This window comes from Bos javanicus, chromosome 3, assembly GCF_032452875.1.
Source record: "Bos javanicus breed banteng chromosome 3, ARS-OSU_banteng_1.0, whole genome shotgun sequence".
NCBI classification, from domain to species: Eukaryota; Metazoa; Chordata; class Mammalia; order Artiodactyla; family Bovidae; genus Bos; species Bos javanicus.
This window is the reverse complement of record NC_083870.1, coordinates 98,736,707-98,762,554: the sequence shown is the minus strand read 5'-3', so window position 1 is coordinate 98,762,554 and position 25,848 is coordinate 98,736,707. Positions and strand designations below refer to the sequence as shown.

General features: G+C 54.4%; 1 protein-coding gene across 2 annotated transcripts in view; it reads right to left on the bottom strand.

Annotated features, from left to right (window-relative positions):
* Window positions 1–8,839: 8,839 nt before the first annotated feature.
* TRABD2B (TraB domain containing 2B) overlaps window positions 8,840–25,848 on the bottom strand; it is a 221,284-nt gene continuing 204,275 nt past the window's right edge. For both annotated transcript variants that reach the window (XM_061412057.1, XM_061412056.1), the window contains 2 exons: window positions 23,169–23,438; window positions 8,840–14,168 (listed from right to left, as the gene is read on the bottom strand). In XM_061412057.1, the coding sequence (XP_061268041.1) occupies window positions 13,987–14,168; window positions 23,169–23,438 (452 nt within the window). In that variant the 3' untranslated portion in view covers window positions 8,840–13,986. The remainder of the gene's footprint in view (window positions 14,169–23,168; window positions 23,439–25,848) is intronic.

Below are 25,848 nucleotides of genomic sequence, written 5' to 3'. Positions count from 1 at the left end.
GACTGGGGAAAAAAAAGCTGCACAACCTAAAAACTGAGAATTACACCTTATTTGGTAAACTGAGGACTTAAACCCAGAGACAGGCATCCAACAGTGTTGCTCTGATGCCTCAAATGCACTAGCAGTGATGTCCTAAGGTGACCTTCAGGAGGTCTGAGGGACTGTTCTGAAGAGGGAAGTGGAGAGCCAGGATATATAGGAGTCTTTCAATTAAAAAAAGGTAGTTGGAACATTAAGAGATTACTGTTAATTAAAGAAAAACTAGACATCACAAGTTAATGAATTTAGCACTTCTCTCTGTATGGGAAGATACAAGAGTCTGGACACATTCCTTTGATGGGCACCTTAACATGATTTTGAGCAAGCTCTGGGAGTTGGTGATGGACAGGAAAGCTTGGCATGCTGCAGTCCTTGGGGTCTCAAAGAGTTGGACACGACTGAGCGACTGAACTGAACTGAACCATCTAGGGCTGGTATCCTGTTTTTCTCCAACCTGAATCCCCACAGGGTGCACTGTCGGATGGCTACAGTGACTGATGGCTTGAGGGCTGAAATATCCTGTTTACTGATATGGCACATTCATTACTGATATGCCGTATCAGTAATGAATGTGACTGCTAAAATACAGCGGGATTCAGGTGTGTTGTTCTGATGCTTCAAATGCACAAGCAGGGCTGTCCTTAAGGTGGCCTTCAGAAGTGGTGAGTAGCTCTTGGTTAGGTTTGGAACAAAACAATGTACATTTGTCTTTCAGTGTGCAGGGCAATTGCATTCCTGTAAGGTGCAGTATATATATATATATATATATATATATGAAAACTTTGCAAAAAACCTCACAACTTTATGTTTACGTAAAATGGTTTTAGGCTCAGATAATACAAATGGCTTTTTCTCTCCTGACGAATGTCTGGCAAGATGTGCAAACATTGTGCAGGACAGGGAATAATTCTCTTTGTGGAACTCCTTACAGGACACCAGGCATCCCTGACCCATGATCACAAAGCCCCTCCCAACAAATATATGAAAGCCCAAACCCCTCTGCAGAGTTTCAAAACACCCTGTGGGTGGTGATATTATCCCTATTGCTAAACACTGACTGGGAGCATTTCTCTTAGAAACCATGCATACAAGAGGGAAGACAGACCTGTGTGGTAGCCAGAGGTTTGCATTGCTTTCTATTTTGCTTCTGATAAAATAAATTCAGTACTAATCTTGAATGGTACTTAATCTTTAGCTATAAAGTTAATGAACTAGATATCAGTCACATGTCCTCTATTTTAAAGACTTCACTCAGGGAATACAAGGATGAGTAAGGTCTCTGCACCATGGGCTTTGCCTTTTTTTTTTTTTTTTTAAGAGCAATAAGACATAAGAAAACCATAATCTAAGCTTGCTCATATGAAGCCCATGCTTCAGAAGAGGTGTAAATTGTGAGGCTGGTAGGCCAGGGAAGTGTCTATGAGGAGGCAGAATGAAATGAGGTCTTGGAGAACAAGAGGGAAATTTCAGGTAAACATAGGGAGACTGGGAAATTATCTATGCAAGGGACAGTGAGGGCTGGTAACTGGAGCTCTGTTCAGGGAACCTTGAGGAGTTCTATGTGGCGGGAGTGTGGATTTGTTGGGGGAGGGAAGGGGACATGTGGCTGGAGAGATTGGGTGGGAGAACTGAAGCAGGATTAATGGGGATGGAGAGGGGAGGGAGGCTTGAGGAGGAGGTCAGTGTGCTTCCAGATGAACTCTAAGTCCTGAGGCTGGCCCTGCCCTCCGTGTAACCATCACCTGTTGTAGTGTTACTCCTGGCGCCTGCACAACCCGAAGCTGTGGACTCTGGGACACAGGGAGGACCAGTTCTCTAGCTGGGAGCTCAATGCACAGCATAGTGCAGTTGCTCAATAATGCTTCACTGAGAGTGTTAGTTGCCCAGTCGTGTCCAACTCTTTAGGACCCCGTGGGCTGTAGCCTGTCAGCCTCCTCTGTCCATGGAATTCTCCAGGCAAGAATGCTGGGGTGGGTTGCCATTTCCTCCTTCTGGGGATCTTCCCGACCCAAGGTTTGAACCCAGGTCTCCTGTGTTGCAGGCAGATTCTTTACTGTCTGAGCCACCATGGAAGCCCATTGCGTGCATGAATATTTCTGAACAAGTTCCAAACATAGGGCCTGCCCTCCCTGCAGATTCAAGCTCACTGGGGGGCAGGTGTTGGAAGCTGAGATGAACCGGATGCTGGCCCACTGCCCTACATCGAGGTGAGGCACAGTGTGCTGAGGCCGGGAGGGCACCTGGGAGTCTGGAAATCTAGACTCAGCTTCCACCTTGAATGTGCCAACAGGACTTGGGCAAGTCTGGTGGTCTTGGGCGAGTCTGCTCCTGGTGGTCTTCTTATCTGTTCCCCAAACCAAAGGCAAGCCTGATCCTTTCCAGGTCCCAAGCTGAAGCCTTGCTCTTCCAGGTCACCTGTTTGGAGCCCGAGGTCACAGCCCAGGCAACACTGCCTCCTGGTGGCAGTCACCAGACGGCAGGCGAGCCTTCACCAACCAGCACGATCCAAGTTCAAATCCCAGCTGAGGTTGCCCTGGGAGGCTTCTGGTTCTGCACCTTTGGGTCTGGCCCAGGGGGACTGCTCCTCAGAGAGTGGGGAAAGAGAGCTTCACAGTCAGTCGTTGTCAGGGTTCTTCCAATATAGAGCGGCCCATGCCCTCCCACCCTGCTCCGCCGTCATGGAGGGGAGTCCCTGGGACCATGAGACTTCCTATGTCATTGTGTCCCTGCGAGCTGTCATGGCCTGGGGGGAGGCGGGGCTCAGTAAATGCCCTCCTCCTTTGTCATCTTCACTACCTTCTTTCATCACCACCACAAAGCACTCAGAGCACTTGGGTTCTATAAGCACAGGCACATCCACTTGACCCTGAGTCCTCATGGGAGCTCTTCTAGTTTGCTGATGGGAACAGAGACTCAGAGGGAGGAGAGATAGGGCCCAGGCCATCAGGCTTTTACACGACATTGCACTGCCTTGTTCTAAAGCTGCCCGTGGCTTCTGCTGCCCACAGGGCAAAGTCCCAGGGCCTTGCAGGTTGCAGCTGCTCACACCAGACCCCAGGCCCCACCCAAGCCCAGCCTCCTGCTGCAACCTTTCCTGCATCCTCCAGGTCCAAAGCAGTCAGGTGTCCTCAGCCCCACAAGGGCACAGGTCCCTGTGACAGTGGGCACATCTCACTCACCCCACATCCGAGAGGGTGGGGTCAGAACCAGGCTCAGGCACAGATTCCTCGGGGGTGAAAATAAGGGCCAGCCTTATCCCTCCTCCAAACTCCCCCTTCCTGCCCTAAGCCAGGGTCCACCCACCCTAAGGCTCCTCCACAGGACAGAAGCTTAATCGTTTTTAGTCGCTAAGTCATGTCTGACTCTTTGTGACCCCATAGACTACAGCACCCTAGCCCTCCCTGTCCTTCACTATCTCCTGGAGTTTGCTCAGACTCATGTCCACCGAATCAGTGATGCCATCCAACCATCTCATCCTCTGTCGTCCCCTTCTCATCCTGCCTTCAATCTTTCCCAGCACTATGGTCTTCTCCACTGAGTCAGTTCTTCGCATCAGGTGGCCAAAGTATTGGAGTTTCAGCTTTAGTATCAGTCCTTCCAAAGATTATTCAGGGTTGACTTCCTTTAAGATTGACTGGTTTGATCTCCTTGCAGTCCAAGGGACTCTCAAGAGTCTTCTCCAACATCACAGTTCAAAAGCATCAATTCTTCAGCATGCAGCCTTCTTTATGGTCCAACTCTCATATTCATACATGACTACTGGAAAAACCATAGCTTTGACTAGACGGACCTTTGTTGGCAAAATAATGTCTCTGCTTTATAATATGCTGTCTAGGTTTGTTATAGCTTTTCTTCCAAGAAGCCTTTTAATTTCATGGCTGCACTCACCATCTGCAGTGATTTTGGAGCCAGGGTGATTGCAGAATCAAATACCATAATGCCAGGGGAACAGAAAACTTGGATGACGTGCTCTGGCCACACAACTGACCCGTTGGCTCCAGTTACCTACCTGATAAAGCACCAGCTTCTAAATGTGTGCAGTGAAGTAGTCCAGGTCTGTACCTGCTCGCCACTCAGGCCACTGCCCTTGGCTGTGCCTGGACCTCACCCTCCAGGGCTGAAACACTTGCGGGCCTCCAGGGGCAGCAGCCGCTTCCCGACCCTGCACCTGGCTGCTGGTCTCTGCAGCCTGCAGGGACAGCAATAACAACTAACCATGTATTGGGGCTTGGTTTCCATCCACTATCTCATTGCAACCTTATTGTAACCTGTACCAGAACTATGTTTATTATGCCCATTATAGAGATGAGGGAAATGAGGCTGAGAGAGGGACTCCTTGGGAGTGGGGGCAAGGTCAGGGCCAGGCCCCAGGACCCCTGAAGACCAACCCGTGACTGGTGCTGAGCCAGAAGATTCTTTGTTGGAGGATGAAGGGTGAGGGGGCTGCTCTACTGAACTGGGGGACTCAAGCAGGGAACTTGTGTTTTTCCAGTTTCCCTGTGGGGAGGAGGCTGCTTGCTCCCAGGAGTGTCTCTAGAGGCCTGTGTGTCTTGGCCCCTCATCCTAGGCCGCAGTCTGTGCTGGCAACTCGTGCTGTGGCCACCTTGCTTTCACTGAGACCCTGCTGTGTTCCGACTCTAGGTGGTCTGGTCCCTCCCCGTGGATTCTCCCTCATCCGCGTTTTTCTTTCTCTCCACCCGAGCCTCTTCTGACTGCGTTTTCCTTCTCCTCTTCCTCTCTCTGCAGCATGGTCTGTCTGTCTCCCCCTCTTCTGTCTCTGTCTCTCCTCTGCTGACCCCTCACTCCTGGATCCTCACTCCATCTTCTGTCAGTTTTCTCTCTTGTCTGCCTGTCTCCTGTGTTCCTCTCCTCTCTCCCTATTACCATCCTGCTCCGTCCTCTTTCCATGCTTCCTGAGTCTCGGGGAATAGGAGGCAGGTGAAAACTAGGGAGGGATCATCTGGGAAGCCTGTGACTCTCCAATCCTTGTCTGGGGACTTGTGTCTCCAGGCTGGAAATTTTATCATTCTTTTTTTGTGACTGATCAGGGAGGAAGAAATGGAAACTACAAAGAGAGAAAGCATAGGAACTGGTTTGCAAGCCCAGAACTGACATAAAACAGGGTTTTATGAATATTTTCTGAAAAATAATTTCTTTTTATGGTGCCGTTTAACAGTGGCTGGCCCGGCTTGCCTGGCTTCCTGGCTGCAGTGAGTTGCAGATGGAGGCCCCCAACTCTTCTCACACTTCCCAGCCCCACCCTGCCAGGAATCGGCCAGGCCAGGGTGCTGCCTCTGCTGCAGCAGTCCGGTGGGTGATGATGAGGTAGGGAGAGGGGAGACTGATTCCTGGACCATTCAATGAGCCCTGGAGCTCCCCAAACCCTCAACTCATGGGAGCCCAAGGTGGGCAGATCTAAGCTTGTGATTTGTGTCCACTCATAACCCAGACGTGGCCAGAACATTCTGGCTCCAACCTCCCCGATTAAGATCGTCCTGGACACAGCTCCACGGCTGACGTTGAGACCCTCCCAGAGTCAGTGGATTCCCTGGGGCTTATACTCAGGGAAGTGGCCCTCCTGGCTTCCAGTTCCCTGTTGTTTGACCGCACCACCTCTGCTTCACTCCATGCCAACTGGCAGCGAAAAGCCCCTCCCGTGGTCCCCTCATCCCACATCTCAAGCCATGGAGACTATACTTAGGATCGGCAGAGCAGATGGAGTTGGGGTTCTTGCTGCATCCAGGAAATGACTGTTACCTGCACGTTTTCTGTCTGCCTAGGAGATGCTGTGCCTACTTCCCTCAGTTTCTCTGTCTTCCCAGCTCCTCATTTCTCTTCCCTCCTCTTGCCTCCCTTTCAGAAGCACCATGACAGGATTGCTCCCCTGGTCATAAAGATCATTTTCCCCTTTGCCTCCTTTGAGGTGGGGGACGGTGGTAGTTTTCCTTCCTACCTCAGGCACCCACAGAGGAATATCTCCACATGAAAATGGAGGTTGCTCTTTCTCAAAGGAATTTTATTGACTACAGTCGGCTCCACCTCCTTTCGTGTAAATAAGGAGACAGGTCCAGAGAGGGGCGGAGCTTGCCCGCGGCCACAGTGCTGGCCGCAGCAGAGATTGCAGCAGCGCAGGGCCTGCGGTCCCCAGTACAGGTTCCATTGCAGTGGACGCTGTGCCGCTGCAGGGTTGGCTACAGGGTCCCAGATGCTCAGGGCCAGGAAGGAGGGGCCTCGGGGGACACAGAAAGATGGAGGCGGAGCAAGGGCCCAGAGGGGAAGAGATCAAAAAGAAGAGTCAGAGTCAGAGGGAGCTAGAGATGGCCAACTAGCCCGCCTTTATCCTGGGGTAGGGATCACTTCTCCATGGAGACTTCCCGGCCCCTCGCACACACCTCCCAGAGTCAGAGAGCCCTCCTCTACCTCCTCAGCGTTGTGTCCTGGTTCTGAAGCTCTTCCCCACCCTCTGTAGTTTCCTCCCTGGACCCAGCTCTGATCTTTGTAGCTGAATGGAGAAAGCCTCATATCTGGGGCCACTCTACAGAGAGGTGGGGCTGAGATGGGGTTCTCCCGAATCTAATGATCTGTTATCAGGAGAATCTGGTTTCTCCCAGGAAAAGCATGTCAACAGGAGCCTGCCCAGAGCTCAGGGCAGGAGAGGTGGGCAAGGCTCCCAGGAAAGGAGGTGCAAACACGTGAGTGTACCAGGTATAAACACTGGGTCTCCCCTCTTGCCACCTGCTGCCATATGGAGAGCAAGGTGTCAGGGGCTCTGATGAGTCCCTGGTCCCCTTGGTCACTCAGTCCATAGTGTCTGAGACCCCATTCCTAGGCCATAGCTTCTTGAACTGAGGACTACATCCCCCAAGGAGGGACAAGGGCTCACTTTCCCACTGAGTGTCTAGGCAGGTAGATGATGGCTTCCTTTCCTGAGTACAACCAGAGCTCGAGGGGTAGAGAACACGGGGTCACAGGCTACAGCTGTGATATTTACACTATTGATGCCAACTCTAAAGACCATCACAGTGGGGCAGGGGGTGGGTGGGGAGCAGGAGGCTTCCTATCCGGAACTCTGTCCAGAGTCAGTGGGTGAGAGAGAGGTCTGGGCTGGCTCCAGGACACAGAAGAGACATTGGGCCTTGGATGGGACCTAACCTCACCCACTGCCCTGTGAAATGGGGGAGGCAGAGGCCTCCTTGCTCACCTCACAGGCTGTAGCCAGCACAGCAGAGCTTGAGTAAAGGTTAAGAAAGCAGTCTGGGAGCTTAACTACTTGGGTTGCAATCCTGGCTCTAGCATTTATAAGCTGTGTGATTGGGAACAAGTTACTTAATCTCTCTCTCTCAGTTATTTCATCTATAAAATAGAGATAAGAGTTGTGAGAATAAAATAAGACAGAAATGCTTGGAACACTGTCTGATGCGTAATAGATGCTCAATAAGCATTTGCTCGCCGTTGCATTGTCAGCTTTGTCTCGCGGACGGGCCGCCCAAGTGCAGTCCACATTATTCTTCATAGGAGCCAGCAAGTACTCATTAACAGGGTCAATGAATTGGCTCTGGTGAAGGCTCTGGGATTTCAAACCTAGAAACCTTGCCCACTCCAAACCTCTTGGTGTCCTGCCCCCTTCTGCCACCGAGTCCCAGGGGCCACGCTTCTTTCCTGGTGGACCCTTACAGCACGGTCACCTTGTGCAGATCCTAGCCAGCTAACACTGTGATATCTGATATAAAAGCTCTATCATTTACCTGAAGTCTTGCCTCCCGTTCTTCTTCCTCCCCTCCTTCACTGACTGTGTCTTTCTTCCATGAGCACTCACTAGATGTCAAATCCTGGGCCTTGACAATATAGAGATGACCAACCACGGCGCCGGCCTCAGGAAGTCAAGGGGAAGGACAGCCACATGCAGGTCATTTCTGCACAACCCAGGTGCACGGCAAATGGGGTGCTGTGGGGCCAGAGGGACAGAAGGGCTGATGTGGCTTGAGGATTAAGGGAAGCCTTGTGGAGCAGATCTTGCTGGAGCTGGGCTGTGCAGGATGTATAAGAGCAATGAATGAGGGGGAGAGATGCCGAAAGACAAGGAGCACCAGGGGAAAGTGTGTGCAAAGGCAGAGGATGGAGACAATTAGGGTGAGTTGAAAAAACACAGAGACAACCAGCAACCCTGCAGTGCTAGAAACCAGGAGGGGAATGGGTAAGATGTGAAGTTCATGCTGGGGACATGGGCAGGTTGAGGTTATCAGAGGCCTTGTGTGACCTTGACTTGTGTACTGGGAACAGTAAAGCCATGGATGAATTTGAAAAAGCCAGGGAGGTTTGTGGTCGTTGTTGTGGTTTATAGAGCTCAGTTGGGCTGCCGGGGTTGTAGGGGGTGGTGGGTGGAGAATGGGCCAGAGAGCACACAGCCCTAGTTGGCAGGGGAGAGTGAGGACACCTGGGCTAGGCTGGCGCCGGGGGAGGGAGAGAGGTGAGAGCGTGAATAAAGTTGAGTCAGTAGGTGCTGATGAGTGAGAAGTGAGCGAGGGGGCCCCACGGGTGAAGCCAGGTTCCAGGTTGATTGTTCAGATGAACAAAGCTGGAGAGGGCTCCGAGGACCCCACTTGGTGTGAAGTCTCTCAAGCCGCTGGGCCCCTGCCCAAACACCCTTCCAGAACCTGCCTGCATTTTTACATGGAAAATGGGCCCGTGCCAGGCCCTCTGCACCACCGCCTCAGGTCCTGGCCCTCTGAGCAAAGGTGACTCCCCACACAGCCCCCCGCAGGAGGAGGGGGAGCCGTCGGCATGCAGAGACACCGTCACGTGGAAGTCATGATATCTTTTATTAATATATTATGCTACAAAAATATTCTTGGCAAAATAACATTAATAGCATCTTTCTTTGTCTTCTATTATATTCTTAAAGAACTCTTCAGGATAATTCACAGAGGTGAGAGGAAGAGGTGATTAAAAGCACAACATCAGGAATACCTTTCCAATACATTAAGATCTGAAGCTGTGTCACACAGTGAGAGTCGGGCCGGGATGTCCTGCAATCTCTCTGAGGCCCAGGAATGGGACAGGGGCTCTGGCTTCCCTTGCTCTGGGCTAGAACATCCCTTGACCAAGAGTCAGCCCCTGCCGCCCCAGCCACTAGGGGCCCAAGATGGCTGACAGCCCCGCCAGAAACTTCTTAGACTGAGAGTCTTATTCAAAAGTCCACTTTCCCGCAGTGGGACTTGGGATGGAGCGGCCCTTCAAGGCGCGCTACTCTGTCACCTTCCTTGCCTGCCACGTGCTCCTGATCCCATGGCAGCCCTCAGGTGCTGGGAGGAAAGCTGAGCACAGGGCTGGGGAGCGGGGAATGCCTCACCTTTGTGGAGCCCCAAGATTGCACATGGCATCTCCCAAGCAGGAAACAAAGTCTCCATTTGACAGATAAGGAGATGGAGGCTCAGAGAGGGGCGGGGACTTGCCCAAGGTCACTCAGCAAAGTGAAGGAGTATCTAGGCTATCTCTGGCAAGGAAAAGCCTACACTTGGAGAAAGAGCAGGGAGAGCTGAGAGGCTTCCTCAGTGGCTCATCAGTAAAGAGTCTGCCAGTAATGCAGGAGACGCAGGGGACGTGGGTTCGATCTCTGGGTCAGGAAGAGCCCCTGGAGGAGGAAATGGCAACCCACTCCAGTGTTCCTGCCTGGAAAATCTCAGGGACAGACGAACCTGGCGGGCCACAGTCCAAAGGGTTGCAAAGAGCCAGACACGACTGAACACACACACACGAGGGAGAGCTTGGGGTGTGCTGATGCTCCTGGGAAAGGGCCAGGCAAGGCTCAGGCAGTTCTCAGGCCTCCCCTTTTCTCTCCCCGAGTGTTGGGGGTGGGGGGCAGGGAGGGAAGGAGTTCTGGGCTGGGAGCAGGGGCCTGGGTTCCGGTTCAGCCTTGCCCCACTGCCCAGAAGTCCCCCTGCCCCAGGGCAGCAGGCGAGCGTGCCAATTCGCGTCAGGCCTGGCTGCGCTGTTGAAGAATGGGGGTGGAGGATGGGGGGAGTGAGGCTGGACTGATTTCTGAAACTTACTGGTTTAGAGAGCCAGCCCGGGTGATTGTTTTGGCTGCTTAGATGAATTTTTGGAAAAATAACAATGTTCAAAGAACCTGAGTATTAAAGAGCCAGGAGGGACCCTACCCCACTGCCTTGCCAAGACTTCCACTCTCCTACCACATCTCCAGCCAGTGGGCCCACTGCCCCTGCGCACACACCGCTCCTGACGGGACACTCACCGCTTCTAGGGACACCTGCCATCTCACGACAGCTTTGGCTTTGCAGAGACCCTTCCACCAGCACAACTCAGGTCTGCCTCTCTCCTTCCCTTCCTTCATTCACTCCTTTCTTCCTCCGTCCTTCTCTACACATCTCTTGGGTGGCATTTTTGTGTCCAGTGAGGACACAGGGATGAATTCACAAGACCTTGCCATTGAGGAGCTCACAGTATGATAGGGGAGCAGAGACACAGTCAGTGCAGAGGGCTTCCTGGAGGACGTGCTATCTGAGTTGCTCCTCAAAGGATGAGCAGTTAGGGGTAAAAGAAAGGCATTTCCAGGCCTGGGAAACAGCATGTGTGAAACAGCCTGTCCTGGGAAGGACAAATATGCTTCAGTCTGGCTACGCTTCATAGACTCCAGATCTTTGACTCTCAGAGCTGGTGGGGCCCTTGGTGGCCCTTTGCAGCTTCCTGCAACTTGACTTGTACACCTTCATGGCCCCTGCCTTCACAGGATTGCTGGTGCTCAGAACAGCCTGGAGGGAGATCAGGAGACAGGGCCATGCTGACCTGACCTAGAAAGCCCCTTGGTCATTCAGTCAGCTGTTCTGGCGGACAGGACCCAGGGCCACCAGGAACATGCTGGCTCTCAGTCCTTGATCTCCTCCACCTGCCTAAAAGTCAAAGTGAGAGTCCTAAGCCAAGGATTTAGGATCTTAACAATGCTCTCAGAGAAACAGGGGCATTTTGTGAGGAGAGGCACATATCATATGCCGGAAAAAAATGTCAGCAGTGGTGGGTGGATTATTCTAAATCATGTGAGTGACTGCGGACGGAATGATGGTTCCCTGGCCTGGGAAGAGAGAATTCAAACGCTCCAGCTGTGCAGATTTCTGTCCATATGGCTCTGGTCTTTGGGGGTATAAGTCAGCAAGTTCTCTACTGCTTGCGGGGACTTGAGGGATGTAAGTTTCAAATCCTGGCCAGTGGGTGGTTCCTCAGGGACCAGTGGATGTGGGCTGCAGATGTCTAACTCACACTGGCTCCGGCTGTCCCGTCAGCATGTGTCTACCTGATCAGGCGGCCCATCTGTCTGCTGCCCATGTGGCTTTCTTTAAACACTTGAGTACTTGGTGGAGGGAGAGCTTGGGATCTCCCAACCTGCTCAGAGGAGGGATCTGGGGAAACTGCCTGTGATCAGGGGCCTGGACAGATGACCTGTAAAGTTCCTTCTAAGAACCTGGGACTCGGCTGCTTGTTGCCTCTTGATGATGAACTTCTCTAGGTCAAGAAAGGCGGCTAGATTTGGCCCCGGTGCAGAGCCTGGCACTGTGCGTGTTTGATAATCACACACTGCATTAATTTACCTCTTTGGCCCCACGCCTGGCACAGATCTGGGCATGTGGTCAGGTGCTTGGACTGTTTACCAAATGCTTCATCTTTAATTAACCTCGGGCTCCACCTCAATACATCTCATGCCACACTCTGCCCTGAACAGAGGGAAATCTGGCCTCTGTGTTTCTAATTCCTTTACACTTATCTCATCCAAATAGCACTCTGCGCCATCTATTTGATGTCCTACAGGCCTTCTGAGCCTGCTTAAAAGTCAGCTAAGCCCCTTCCGGCTCAGAAATAGGAAGTCACATTTCTGCCAAGGATAAATGGACTCCAGCCTTGGCCGGGGTCAAGTTCAGTTTACAGTGTGGTACCCACAGGGCTGGCTGGACCCTGTGAAGCAGAGCTCAGGGCTCCTGCCAGGTCTCAAGTTCAAACATATTCATTTGGGTCAGAACTGAAAAGAATTCAGCTGCCTGCCAAGACGCCCCTGGGACTTCTGACCATCCAATGAGTTGCCCAGAATTCTACTGTTTCAGACAGGAGGCAGCTGCCAAGCTGGGCACAATGGCACTGATGCTAATCAGGCCTGCTAGGGAAGCCCATGGTGTGGCGTCGCTGAGGAGCACTGAGCCAGCTGGGGGTCAGCAGACCTGCCCAGTTGTGCAGCCTTGGGAAAGTACCTCACCTCTCTGGGCCTATCTTCTCACTGTTCTTTTCTGTCAAATGAGGGCCCTTTCCGCTCTTGCATTCCAGGACTCTGTAACTAATGAGCTGCCAGCCCAGTGAGGGTTCAGGGCTGGGATGCAGCCAACCTGGGCCCTCTGTCTTCTTGGCTGTCACCCTGGGGACAGAGGAGCTGGTCAGTTTCTCTGAGTCTCGGTGACCTGCCTTCCCCCGTTTGGCTGCTCTGTCTCTTCAGGCCTATCACAACTATCCTCCAGCCTCTCTGATTTGGCAGGAAAGCCTCTCATTGGCTCCAGGATAAGACAAGCTGGGGCATGGGACATGTGGCAGAGCCTGCTGCCAGAGCCCTTTGGCTGGAGGGACCAATGATGACTGTAGCCAAGCGGTCTCTTTGGCTGCAGTAAGAAGCGTGTGCTGGCCCATTTGGGTGAGATCTGCCTCCCTTGGAACTTTCCTCTGCACAGAGAACCTGACAGACATGGTCTGAGAGACAAGCGTTGCTTCTGAGTCACCCTGATCTAGGGCCAGGTGCTGGCTGGGGCACACTGAACAAGTCTCTTTATCTCGAACAGGGGCTCAGTTTCCTCATCTGTGAAATGGGGACAATCACATCTCACAGAACTGGCATGAGGATCCGTGATAAAGTGAGTGTGCAAAATGCCTGCCAGACTTTGAACTAATGGCAGCTCTCATTACGAGTATCATTACCATGGAATTCCTAGAGGCCCCGTCTCTAAAACTGCCCTTCTGTGCTCCTGTCCTTTGGCTCAGCTCACTCCATTTGGTCATGACTTCAGCAGCCTCTCCTGTAAGCCGAGATGGATTAATGATACCAGCCAGAACAGGGGGGTCTAGACTGACACCCCGGATCTCCCACTTGCTTTGTGACCTTGGGCAACCACCTTCTTCTCTTTGGTGAGTTTAACCATCTCAGTTTAACCATCTGTCACTTGGAGCTGGGGGGACCACCTCCCTCAGCACCAACAGCCCTTCCCCCACCCCAGTGCTTTGGTCGGAACACTTACCAAGAGTTCTGGAGGGCCAGTTCACAGACACTCAGGGTTTTCAAAATAGCAGCATTCTCTTTCCTAAAGTACCTTCCCAGCCCCAGGATGCATCCAGGGGAAGGAAGGACCGTCAGCATTCACATCTCTGGCTCCCAAGTCCAGTTTCACAAAAGCTAAGCCTGTCTGCCTGCCTCTCCCTCTGAGGACCCCACGGCGGGAGAAGCCAAACCAGCACGCTGGAGGACTCCACTGATCCAGAAGCTAGCCAGTTCAAAGCCACGGTCCCTGCAAGGTCGCAGTTGTCCTGGCAACCTGGGTTCACCTCCTGGGTTGGCGATGGGGCTAGTTATTAACATCGGCCACATAAAAATAGTTTTATCAGTAGAATAAATACATTTTTCTTTTTTAATATGGACACATATTTTACAAAAGAGCCCCATAGCACTATGGGAAATTAAGATCCTTCTACAAAAAAGAAGATGTAAGTCAGGTACAATAAAGCTCTAGTGTTTTAACGGATCCCATCTGGACTGCCCGAGAGGTGTTGAGCACCCCTGGAGGGTGGCAGGGGCAGTGGGTGCGGCTGCAGACCTTCCCGTCGGTTTCTCTGGCTTCTTTTTCTGCTCCGGGCAGGCATGCAGCCGAGGTCAGGAGGGTCCGAGGGTGTGCAGCAGGAAGGAGGCTACTATGCTGGCAGCAATGGTGAGGAGTAGGCCCAGGGCAGCGGGGGAGCAGCTGGGCGCTGAGCTACTGGCGGGTGCTGGCTCTTCCTGCTGCTGGAGTGGGTCGGAGAGCTGGAAGAGGGGCTTGGCGGTCCCGGAGCTGTGCATGGTCTGGAAGGGCTGTGGGGGTGGCGAGGCCGTGGTGCTGGAGGGAGAGAGAGACATGGAATGTGGCACGGCCACTCAGTAGTCTTGTCCTGCGCTGTGATCTTAGAGTGCAGATCCAACATTTTGTTGAATCTGGGTTTTCTTCCCTCGTAAAATGGAGAAGGAAACAGAGGGCTCAGACGCGGAAAGTGAGCAGCCCAGAGCCACACAGCTAGCCTCCAGTGTGACCACTCAAGAGAACTGAGTCCCGGGCAGAAAGCAGTGAAGTGTTTTGGGGGAGATCCATCTGGAGTCACACTGTGGCAGGCAGTCCTCACACCTACGTACGCAGGGGGCCCCAGCTTCCTGCTGCCCTCCCCTCCCCAGTCTGAAGTAAACAGAAAAGAAATACACAAACAGCCGCCACGTACCACAGCCACTGCTAACTGAGCATCTACCGGGAGTCTGCACTTTACTACCAGCAGTATCTCTGGTCCTCAAAACAAATGTTCATCGGGTCTCACCAGCCCCCTTTCACCAGATGAGAAAACTGAGGCTCCACAAGGCCAGCTCAGAGGGAGTGGGGCGGCGCCTCTGGGGGCAGGAGCCCTGGTGACCTCACTCTGCATAGGTGATCCCTCATAAACTGATCAAAATAGAAGCCAGTTTGGGAGGTCACAGGTGAGGTTCCAGGCTCAAGAGAGCCCATGTGAAAGAGACATGGAAGGGCAGAGACAAGAGAGTGAGACAGAGAAATAAAAAGAGGTGAAGTACAGAAGGAATTGGCGGGCCAAGGCCAGCACTTGGTGGAATTGGGAAGTGGAGCGGAGGGCGGGGGGCCAGGACCAGGTTACTGGCTCAGGTCCTGGGGAGATAGGAAATTATGAAGAAAGAGAGGGGCAGAGAGCAAGGCAGGGACTTCGGAGGACACAGGACAAGGATGGAGGCATAACAAAGAGAGACCAAGAGGGAGAGGGTTCCGGATAAAGGAAAGGACTGGACCCCACAGGTGAGGGACCTACCCCTGCCCTGTGCAGCCCCAGGCAGCGGAAGGCAGATGGAGATGCAGGGGGAGGATCTGACAAGCTCCATCACCCCAGAAGGTCAAGGCTGGGAGGGAAAGGCCAGGGACATGCAGAGAGGCCCCAGCCTAGTGTGGAGCCAGGATGGCCTCGCAGAAGAGGTGACACTGTGAAGGCAGCGAGACCAGCTTGCTTATGGCTGAGGGCATCTCCAGTGGTGAGAAGAGTACTTACAAACTAAGGGCCCTGCTACAGTTGTGCCAGCATGCTGTTGTTATTCAGTCACCCAGTCGCATCCAGCTCTTTGCCACCCCATGGACTGTAGCACACCAGGCCTCCCTGTCCCTCACTATCTCCCAAAGTTTGCCCAAGTTCATGTCCATTGCATCAGTGATGCCATCCAGCCATCTCATCTTCTGACGCCCTCTTTTCCTTCTGCCCTCAATCTTTCCCAGCATTAGGACACTGCTAATCCTCAAGACAGCACTACGAAGCAGGCAAGACCATTATCCCGTTTTACTTGTGAAGAAACAGAGTCACAAAGAGGGTAAGCATTAATAACTCATTCCAGGACACACAGCAGGGACGGGATCTGAACTGGGCACCCAGTGGGTGCTCACTAGCAGCTGACAGCTCGGCAGGGAGCCTGCCCCTCTCTGGCTGTCTGCAGAACAGGAAGCCTCCTCCCTGTAGAACACTGCCCACTCTCCAGTGCTTACCTGCTCTCCCTGATGGGCTGCTCATGCCCCAGATAAGCCAGGAGTCCCTGTGCCATCTTGGCTGTGTTCTCACATGCTGGGCATGAGACCCCAGCCACTGGCCACATCACTGTGGTGAGCCCTGTAACCATTACTGCTGCAGCCCAGCCTCATCTCTGTCCCAGCCTGACCCTCTCACCCACGCTGGCTTAGCCTCATTGGGGGGTGGGGGATGGGCAGAGGAGCCCAGGGGTTATAAGCACATCCTTGTCTGTACATGGATCGGGACTTCTGATCAGTGTGTGTACTCAGCAGTGAAGGGGCTTGTCACTCTCTGCCCTAACCCTCCGTCTCAGCTCTACTCCCAGTCATGCTGTGGCTGCAGGAATCCACCGCATCTTCTCACCCTGGACTCTACAGTTGTTACCTGTGTGCTCCTGTCTTTAGAAATTCCCAGAGACCTAATCAGGAGAGGAGGGTGCAAATGCTTGTTATGCACCATGGATGGCAGGAAGGTGTTTCTAGACAGAGACTCTGTGGGTGGCACAAGAAAGGGGGGGCAGATGGCTTCGAATGCCCCTTATGACCACCCCCCAAATCTGGCCTGTCCTGCCTCCCACCCCGTGCCAGCCTTCAGAGCACCTGAGACCTTTCGCATGATTTGGTGTGGGCTGACCTCACCTTCCCGGGCTCTCTCAGGAGTACTACCCTCCCCAGTCACATCTAACGTCACTGCCATTTTCTGACTCACCTTTGAAGGCCTGAGTCAATGTCCCCTCACCTGGAGACCTCTTTGATCTGTCCTCCAAGCCCCAAGACCCCTGGAAGAGTTGAAGCTCCTACGAAGCCTTTCATATTTCTCACTATTCACTGCCATTGGCACCTATTTCTGCACATGAGGCTTGAGTGGGTTTTGTACATGAGGCATTATGTACAAAGCAATGCCTGGTACCCTGGGACTGCCATATGGCATTGGCCGTTTTTAGCATGATTATGACGTTTGTGTCTTCATCTCTCTCACTGATAGCGTCCTCCACATATGGAGCACTTCCTGTATGCTGGCTGACCCTGTGCTCAATGCTGTACATGAATCATCTCATTATCCCCATTTCCAAGATGGGGAAACTGAGCCTGAAGATGTGCAATGGACTGTCTGCCTCCCCAGCCTCAGGTGGGCTGAGGTGCCATCCCTAAATGTGGAGATGGAGAGCCTGGGAGTAAGCATGGTGCTTCCTGTCGAGACCTCACATACCTGCGGATGGAGGCTTGCCAGGGTCAGAGAGGACGCCCCTGTGGTCTCAGCCCTGGGAGGGGATCTTGCCCATACCCAGGAGGGCCACTACCACAGCCCCTTCCCTCCCTTTCTTTTCTAGGGAAAAGTCCCTCCCAGCTGTTGCCCTATCTTTTCAGCTCAAGCAGCCAGGAAGGCTGGCCTCAGAAGGGAGGCTGAGCTGCTACCTGGGATGCCCAGAATGGGAACCAAGGCTGGCTGCAGCCAGCCCCAGTGTAAGAAGGGAGACAAATAGAGATCTTGAAAACTATGTCTCACAAGGTGCCCAAAGGCATTTGCTTTCACACTTTGAAAACCAAAGATGCAAGCTCCCCCTTTGAGCCTGAGTAGGGGTTTTATATGTTTGGAAGGAGTCCCAGGGAAATGGAGTGAGGTTGCTGCGGGGGTCGCGGTGGACAGAAATCCTCTCCAGATGCCCCCACATCTTGGGCCCCCTCTAGAAAGCCCAGGCCCCAGTCCAGATCCCAGCCCTGCCCCAGGCTCATGCTGGGGAAAATCGTCTCATGGCAAAGCGGCCTCAAAGCCAAACCAAACACCCCGAGTGTTCCCAGGCTCTGCAGACGGCTGGCTCCAAGGCCTGGGTGTGCTCAGAGCTGACAGGGACCCCAGTGTGGGCAAGGACCCTCTGTCTGGGTGAAGAGCCCGAGGTCCCTGTCCCCTGCATGACTTTGGGCAAGTCCTGCCCTCGAGGCCTCAGTTTCCCTGTGTACAATGAAGGAGCAGAAACAGACCCTTGGCTTTAAAGTGTTTTCGAGCTGCAGAAGCCAGAAGTGGGATCACAGGCAGAAGCTGAAGGTATAATGCACAGGAACGCAGGGCTGGTGGCTGAGATGCGGCAGCTGGCTTCCCTGAGGCCCCACTGCGGGGCTTCCTGGAGTAGGGCCCCCATCCTGGCACTAGACGGACCCTAAGAACCACCCAGGACTGGGTCTGGGGAGTCCTGGGGCTGTGGCTTTCTTGCAGTACAAGCAGATGGGCTCCTCAGAGGGCTCCAAGGAGACAAAATGGAGATGGAACTGGAGGCATGAGGGCCTGGCTGATGGGTGGCCCTGCTGGCTGGTGTGGCCCTCGCGATGTGGTCAGGCTGGAACCATCTGGGCAGACTGGGCAAATGCAGGCAGAGATCTAAAGTGACCGGTATGACCACAGTTCCCTGTCCTGATATCTAAGGCCCCTGCCAGCCTCCAGGCCCTTGGCCACAGGGCCTTCTCTGTCAGGACTGCCTTCACCTTCCTCTCAGCTTCCCTGGGTCACTTCACCCCTCAGGGTCCCCGACCTTCCTCCCCTCACTGACTGGATTCCCTGCCAGGCACAGGCAGGCTGGCTGTGGCTGCAGGGCTCTTTCAGCTGCACCATAGCTGGGAGCAGCCCCTGCCTGGCTATGATCCAAGGCTCTTCCTGCTCTAGTCCCCACCAGCACTGGACGTGGGCTGGGCACCCTGCATGTGGCCATCACATTCTTGTTTAATTGTGTGCTGCTCACCCAGGGGCTCATTTAAGCCTGAGGTGCGCTGACGGCCCAGGAGCCATTTCCCACTGGGGGACAGGGCGGGTGGTGCCCTAGACCTGACTCTGAGAGTCAGCCACCAACCGGGGGACAGATGTTCCTGAGTGTCACCAGTGGCCTGATGCCAGCTCACCACTGTATAAGCACCATCTTTTTACTCTAAGCCTCAGAGCAAGGACGAGGAGGGTCTGGGGATGCTGCCCAAATTTATCTGTGCTCCCATCCACTGAGTGATCTTGTTCTCTGATCAGATGGGGTCCTGGCATCATGAAGAGATGCTGAGCACCCCGTCTAGTCCCGGGAGACAGCCTGGCTATACTGTGAGAAAGCTGAGCTGGAGAACCTCAGGGCAGGCCGGCAGGCCAGTGGGAAGTGTGCAGAGCCCTCCCAGGGGCCCAGGGCAAGAGGACATAGTTCTCTCCTCCTCTGCGGGGCCTTGGGCCATCTGCTCAAACCTCGGGGGGAAACCGAGGCCCACGAGGCCAATGACCCCCTGCTTATGCGTGTCCTGCACCCCCACTCCTGTGTGGAGGCACCTGCAGGGCTCTGCGTCCACCACATACAGACGCCCACCTCTGTGCTTGGCTTCCGGCCATGCGCAGAGCTCGGGAAACGCTCTATCCCCTGCACCTGCTCCCTCATGACTGTCCCAGCACCTTGCTCCCTCATTTATCCAACTCCCTGCCTCCCCCAACGCCCAAACACACACACACACACCTGCGGCCCAGCGGTGGACTGGGGAACAGCAGAGCTGGTGTGACCTACAGAGGACAGCCAAGGCACTAACTGTGCAAAAGGAGAGACCTAGCACTGTCCCAGATCTGACCGACTGGGGCAGTGGCCTGCACAGAGCCTGCGTGGGAATCGACTCCGCCCTGACCTGCCCCCTGCTGGTCATGCCACTGCCCTGCTGCCCCCGATCCGGCTGACAGACGCGGGGGGGTTCCCTGACAGCGCTCCACCATGGCTGCTCAACCATCTGCGGACATATGCCCCACCCCTTCCTCGGGTCCCCATAAATCATCCTGCCACGAGCCGCTGCTTCTCTAAACTTCCTTCATCGTGTTTACATCTGGGGTAATGAGGGGCGAGGGGAGGCCAGCCTGCTCCAGGTGGCGTCCTGGTCGGGCTCTTCAGCCCCCTCCTCACTCTTTCCCTGCTTCTCTGACTCATGCATGCGGTCAACAAACACTCCACGAGGCCTCTGGTGACCCGGAAAAGTCCAACCCAGCTCTGATCCCCAGGGCCTCCCAGCCTAGACGCAAGTGAGGAACTGCTGTCTGTGTGAGAGCATGCCAGGACAGGGGCACCCGAGGCACCCACGGTCGGTGCGGGTGGGGTGAGGAGGGGGGCTGTGAGAGCCAGGGCAGGGGGAAGCACAGGGAACACGATGTGGGGAGGAAGGGGAGGAAGAGGGAGACGCTTGCCAGGCAAGGACACAGGGGCGTCTGCGTGGTGCTGGACGACTGTGACTCTCAGCATCTGACAGACCTGGCTGCAGCTTCTGACTCCCTACCTGACTTGAATCTTGAATATTCATTGGAAGGACTGAAGCTAAAACTCCAGTACTTTGGCCACTTGATGTGAAGAGCCGACTTCATTAGAAAAGACCCTGATGCTGGGAAAGATTGAGGGCAGGAGGAGAAGGGGACGACAGAGGACGAGATGGTTGGATGGCATCACTGACCCAGTGGACATGAGTTTGAGCAAGCTCCGGGAGATGGTGAAGCACAGGGAAGCCTGGTGTTCTGCAGTCCATGGGATCACAAAGTCGGACATGATTGACCGACTTAACAACAACAACAGCAACGACAACCTGATTTGACACACGGTCTTGGGCAAGTTACCTGAGCTCACTGAGTCTCAGTTTCCTCCTTAGTCAAGTGAAGCTGACTTCCGGGACTCTTGACAGGACTGGGGGTCATGATGGATGTAAGCAGCTGGCACAGCAGGAGCTCAGCTCCACCTCAGAGGTCCACTCACACCCATCCCCCCTCAGAGAGCAAAGCAGGGACAAAGGTGGGGGTGGGCCACGCACAGTCTGCTGGGGGGCAGCACACAGCTCAGCCAGGACCGGGCCTCTGGGGTCCCACAGGAGGAGGGCAAAAGCTCTGCATCCAAGTGTACCCGGTGAGGGCTGGGGCGGCAAGGGAAAGCTCTGAGAATCTCAGACTGAGGACGGCGCTGTGCTGGGGCATGACTGGGGGCCAGAGACTCGGGAGGACCTCGCTTCAGGATCGTGGGTGGAAGATGAGGTCAGGGAGAGGGAACGGAGAGCAGAGGATGGAGCCCGTGGGGTTGACAACTGTTTTGTGCTCAGTCGTGTCTGACTGTGCGACCCCGTGGACTGTAGCCCGCCAGGCTCCTCTATCCGTGGAATTCTCCAGGCAAGACTGGAGTGGGTTGCCATGCCCTCCTCCAGGGGATCTTCCCGACCCAGGAATCGAACCTGGGCCTCCTGCATTGCAGGCAGAGGGGGAAGCAAATTGAGAAAACCCTGGATGGAATGAACGCTCCAAGGAAAACAGTACTGTCAGAAGGGCTGCAATGGACTCCAGATCCCCTCCAGAAAGGTCTCCTCTGCTTCCTCCTGGAGAGCGGGAAACTTGGAAGCTCTACGAGGATGCGTAGGGTGAGACCTGGGCGTGGCGGGAGCTGGGCCCTTGCATCCAGGTCCTCGGGGACCTCAGCGCTGGCTTCCCTGTGACGCAGAGAAACTTGCAACACACAGGCTGCCGGTTGGTGGAACCCTCCTTCTCTAATCCAACCAGATGGAAGAAAGTTATCCAACCACAGTTCATCTATTGGGACTGAGAAGGGATCCCTCTAGTCAAAGAAAAGCTGTTTTCTTCTCCTGAAACCAGGCTCTGTATTCCAGAGAGACATTTTGTGAAAAGGAAACCGTTTGGAGTCATTTGCTGAAATTTACCTTTCAGACGTGTTTAGGAGCTGGAGGTCTGTGGCTGGAGTTGACAGCCCAGCCTCCCTGCTGTCACCCCAAGGGCCAGACCCACTGCTGGCCATGTCTGGTCACCTGGCAGGTTGATCGGGGCCCAGGGTGAATGGCCTGACTGGGGGGTTTCATGGGCTGCCAGCCGCTCCCTGGTGGCTCGCGAGCCCTCTCCAGGGCTGAGGAGCAGCTCTTGGTAACGCTGTGCTCTTGTTCCTGGTTTGAAGGAGGCAGGCCATGGCAGCACAGGAGCCAAATCTGTCGAGGCCAATATAGCTACAGCAGTGACCCCGCCTTGGGCAGGGCGGGCCTGTGGGACCCCTGAAGAAGCATGTTTCCCAGTAACCCAAGGCAGGCGCTCGGAAACCAATGTAGGCCCAAATGAGCAATGGACTCGACTCTTACTGGCTGGAAGGCTCTTTAAGACATTGCACACGCTGCACATTAAGGCTGTAGACTGGACTATGTCAGCTTTTTGTCTATGACTTAGAGACCTGGCTGAGGGAGGACCTTGAAGGGAATTCCTGTGCAACCCTGGACAAGCCCCCGCCCCAGGCCTTGGTTCACCATCGGTAAACTCAGAGTTGGATCCATGTTTCCCAAAGCTGCTCAGAAGACTCTGGTACATGTTCAACAAGCAGCTTTCCCGGTCCCTGTGCAGCATGTCCCCATAGATCAATCAGGTCCACAGTGGGGCCTGGGATATCATTTAACAAGTACCCAAGGAGATTCTATCTAGGGATGCTGAGGAAAACCCCAGGTAATGAACTTAGGGTCCGGGTGGAGACTCTGAGTCTCCAAGGGCCTGGTGCTGGGCACAACGTCCAGCGCTGGGCTACCACGGTGGGCAGGACTCTGCCCTCCCTGGCGGTCACTCCCTGGGACGTCCTGGCTGCTCTGGTGACACTGTTCACCAGATGTGGAGATTTCTGCCCCCAAGTGGAATCTGGGGAGACCACTCAGTGCTGGGCCTGCTGGTGGAGGTTGGAAGGCAGTGCCTTGGTTACAGCAGGAGCTGTGAGCACAGACAGGCCAAGGGAGTGCTGCAGGGAGACACGGGCAGAGGACAGAGAAGGACGATTGCAGCACCCGCCAGCCCTGAACAAGGATATCACAAATCCCTCAGCCCCTCCTCAGAAGGAGCCTACGGCCATCACCTGCCATCTCTCTGACCTGTTGCAGAGGTGCTGGCCGCTCAGACCATTCAGAAGGCTCACAGCCTTCTGATGTACCCAGCCTGTTCCATTTTCTCCTACTTTCACCTTCTGGCCCTGGGACAAATGGAGTCTGCTGTGCACCCCAGGTGCCTCCAGGAAAGCTAAGGGCAAAGCAGAGTTTTGTCCACTGCACCTGAAGGGAGCTTCTATTCACTCACCTTTAACTGTGGGAAACTGACAAGTCAGGTGTGAGCATGCTCCACAAACCCTGCAGGATGAACAGGCGACGAGCCTATTCCGATCGAGCACCCACCCGCCACGCTTCCTCAGAGCCGGCCTTGTGGATGACAGAGCGCGTCCGACCCTGGGTGGCTCTGAGGTAGGCTGGCCAGAGAGAGGCCCAGCTCCCGGCAGCCCCGCCCTCGCAGCTCACCTGTCCTCGATGCGCACCCAGAGGTCACTAAACTGCCGCGGCCGCTGGTGTTTGTTCTGCCGCTTGAGCCACTTTTTCTGTCGCCCAAACTCCTCCAGCTGGCTGAGGCTGTCGGGGAGCAGCAGGTGTGGGGACAGCGCTGGGTCCTCCTCCTCCGGTGGGGCGGTGGGGGGCGCCGAGGGGGCCGCGGGCACTGCAGCAGCTGGGGTCGCTGGGGCGGGGCTCGCCGAGGTCCCCGCGGGTGGAGGTGCAGGGCTCCCGGCGACAGGGCTGGAAAGGGGCAATGGCAGGTGAGGCATGCACGTTGGAGCCTGTCACTCACGTGTGATAGGGCACACAACTCAGTGGGCGGGTTGTCATGGCAGGAGAAGGTGCCAGGGTGCCCCGCTGAGAGGCACCCAGAAAACCATTGCCTGGTGTGAAGACAGAGAGCTTTGATTCCTTCTTTCATTTATTGACTCAATGTGTGAAAGTGAAAATTGCTCAGTCGTGTCCAACTCTTTGTGACCCCATGGACTATACAGTCCATGGAATTCTCCAGGCCAGAATCCTGGAGCGGGGTAGCTTTTTCCTTCTCCAGGGGATCTTCCCAACCTAGGGATCGAAGCCAGGTCTCCTGCATTGCAGGCAGATTCTTTACCAGCTGAGCCACAAGGGAAGCCCAATATTGATTCAATAAATGTTTATTAAGCATCTACTCTGCACCAGGAGCTTTCTAGGCAGTGTCAGTCTATTTACCAAAATAGGCAAAGGCTTTGCCTTCTTCGCGCTAATATTCCAAAGCAGGAGACAGAGAGGAAAACGTGCATGATGTCAGACAGTGACAATTGCTGAGGAGACAAATAAAGCAGTCACGAGGGACCGCGTGGGCCATGGGGAGGGGGCTGGCAGGGAGGACAGTTTGGTCCCCGTTGGTGACATTTGAGCCCAGACTAGTAGGAGTGAGCCCTGAGTGGGTATCTGGTTCCTTATCTGATCTTGGTCAAGGTCTTGTTCATTCAGCAGCTCTGGCTGAGGGGCCTGAGGCGAGCTGCCTAAATGTAATGTGCTGCACCTCAGTCTCCTGCTCTGAAAAATGGGGATATTACAGCCAGTGCCTCATAGCTGCATCACGATAAAGGCAAAGCACTCAGAAATGGTGCCTGGCAAATAGCGGCTGAAACATTCTAGTAATTAACATCCTTAAATATGAAATATTCACATTGCTGCTGTGTCATTTGTCTAACACGCGTCTCCTGAGCACCTTTTCAGGGTAGGCAGGACAGCTTGGAGCAGGTTAGAGCTCAAGCTGTCCTGGGCTCTAACGTGGGTTCACTCCCCGGCTCTGCACTTTCCAGACTCTGTGGCTAAGGGCAGGGACACAAGAGTCCAAGCAGCTGCTGGCTATAAGCGGAAGTTAGTACTACTCACTTCATAGGATTGTCATGAGGATGAGAGAGATGAGGTCTTAACACAGTGCCCGGCACAGATCTGGCCTCTCTTTAATGTCACCCACAAGTGAATGGAGCTGGCTGCCGCAGGCACTGACGTGCAATTAAGCGTGTGGTGTGGAATCTATATTCCATACAGTGGAGCACAGACACCCTTTAGCCTGGAAACACCCTCCACTCCGCTCCCTTTTACTCTTTCCTCCCTGTGGTCTACATGGAATTCCTGCTGGGGACATCTGACCGTGGGGGATGTTGGGCATGGTCCCAAGAATTGTAAAGGCGAGGTGGTGCCCAAGGGGGTCTGTCCCCCAACTCCATTCCCGCATGCATGAAAGGGGTGAGGGATTTCTCTCTCCTTGAAGGACAGAAGGCCATCAGCTCAGCCTGTCCTACCCCAGCCCCCACAGCAACCCCAGATTCCCAGGGTCCAGGAGATGCCGCAGCTGCTGGGGAGATAATTCAAAACAGGCAGACAAAAAGATGGATCCAGGAAGCACCTGTGGTCGATGATGGCTTTTATTGTTGGGGCCTCCTCGGCATCCCTGCCCCCTCACCCCACCCGCAGGATTTCAGCAGAGACTCAGGCTGAGAGCGGGCCAGGGTCCATGGGGGCATCCCCCCACTACTGCCTGGGCTCTGAGATGAATAAGAGCCGAGGCAGCATTGCTCAGCTGCCCTCACCCCTGCCCTGTTGGGACAGACACAATGAGCTTTGAGGTGAAGGTCCTTGGGGCCTGTGGGGAGGGGGAGCTTGAGGAGGGCCTTGTTCCTGAGGCTACCTTGGGTCCCTTACCCTTCAAGCACACGCCTACCCTTGACCCAGTACAGACTGATTTGTACTGGGCTCAAATAGTCAGGAAGAGCAATCTGGTCAGGCTGACTCAGAAGATAGAAAGGGGAGGAGTCCAAGGTTTGTAAGTTCCTCCAGAAGTGTCATGGAGACAGGAGGGCATTGGCCTGGAGCTGGGAGACCAGATGTTCCAGGCTCCAGGCCCATCTTTGGAGAGTGAAGAGCAATGCTACAGTCATTTCCGAGCACCTCCCACCCCTGAGCCTCACCCCCAGCCCTTGAGGGAGTACAGGTTGTGGTGAAGACCTCAGGAAGTCCCTAGAGCCAGACTCCCATTGAAAGGAGCTCTGCGTCCTGTAAGCGGCTTCACCTCTCTGGGCCTCAGGTGCCTCAATTTTAAGGTGGGGATGCTCATCATTCCTGCCTCACGGGGATGTCGTTAGGATTTGATAAGCTAAAA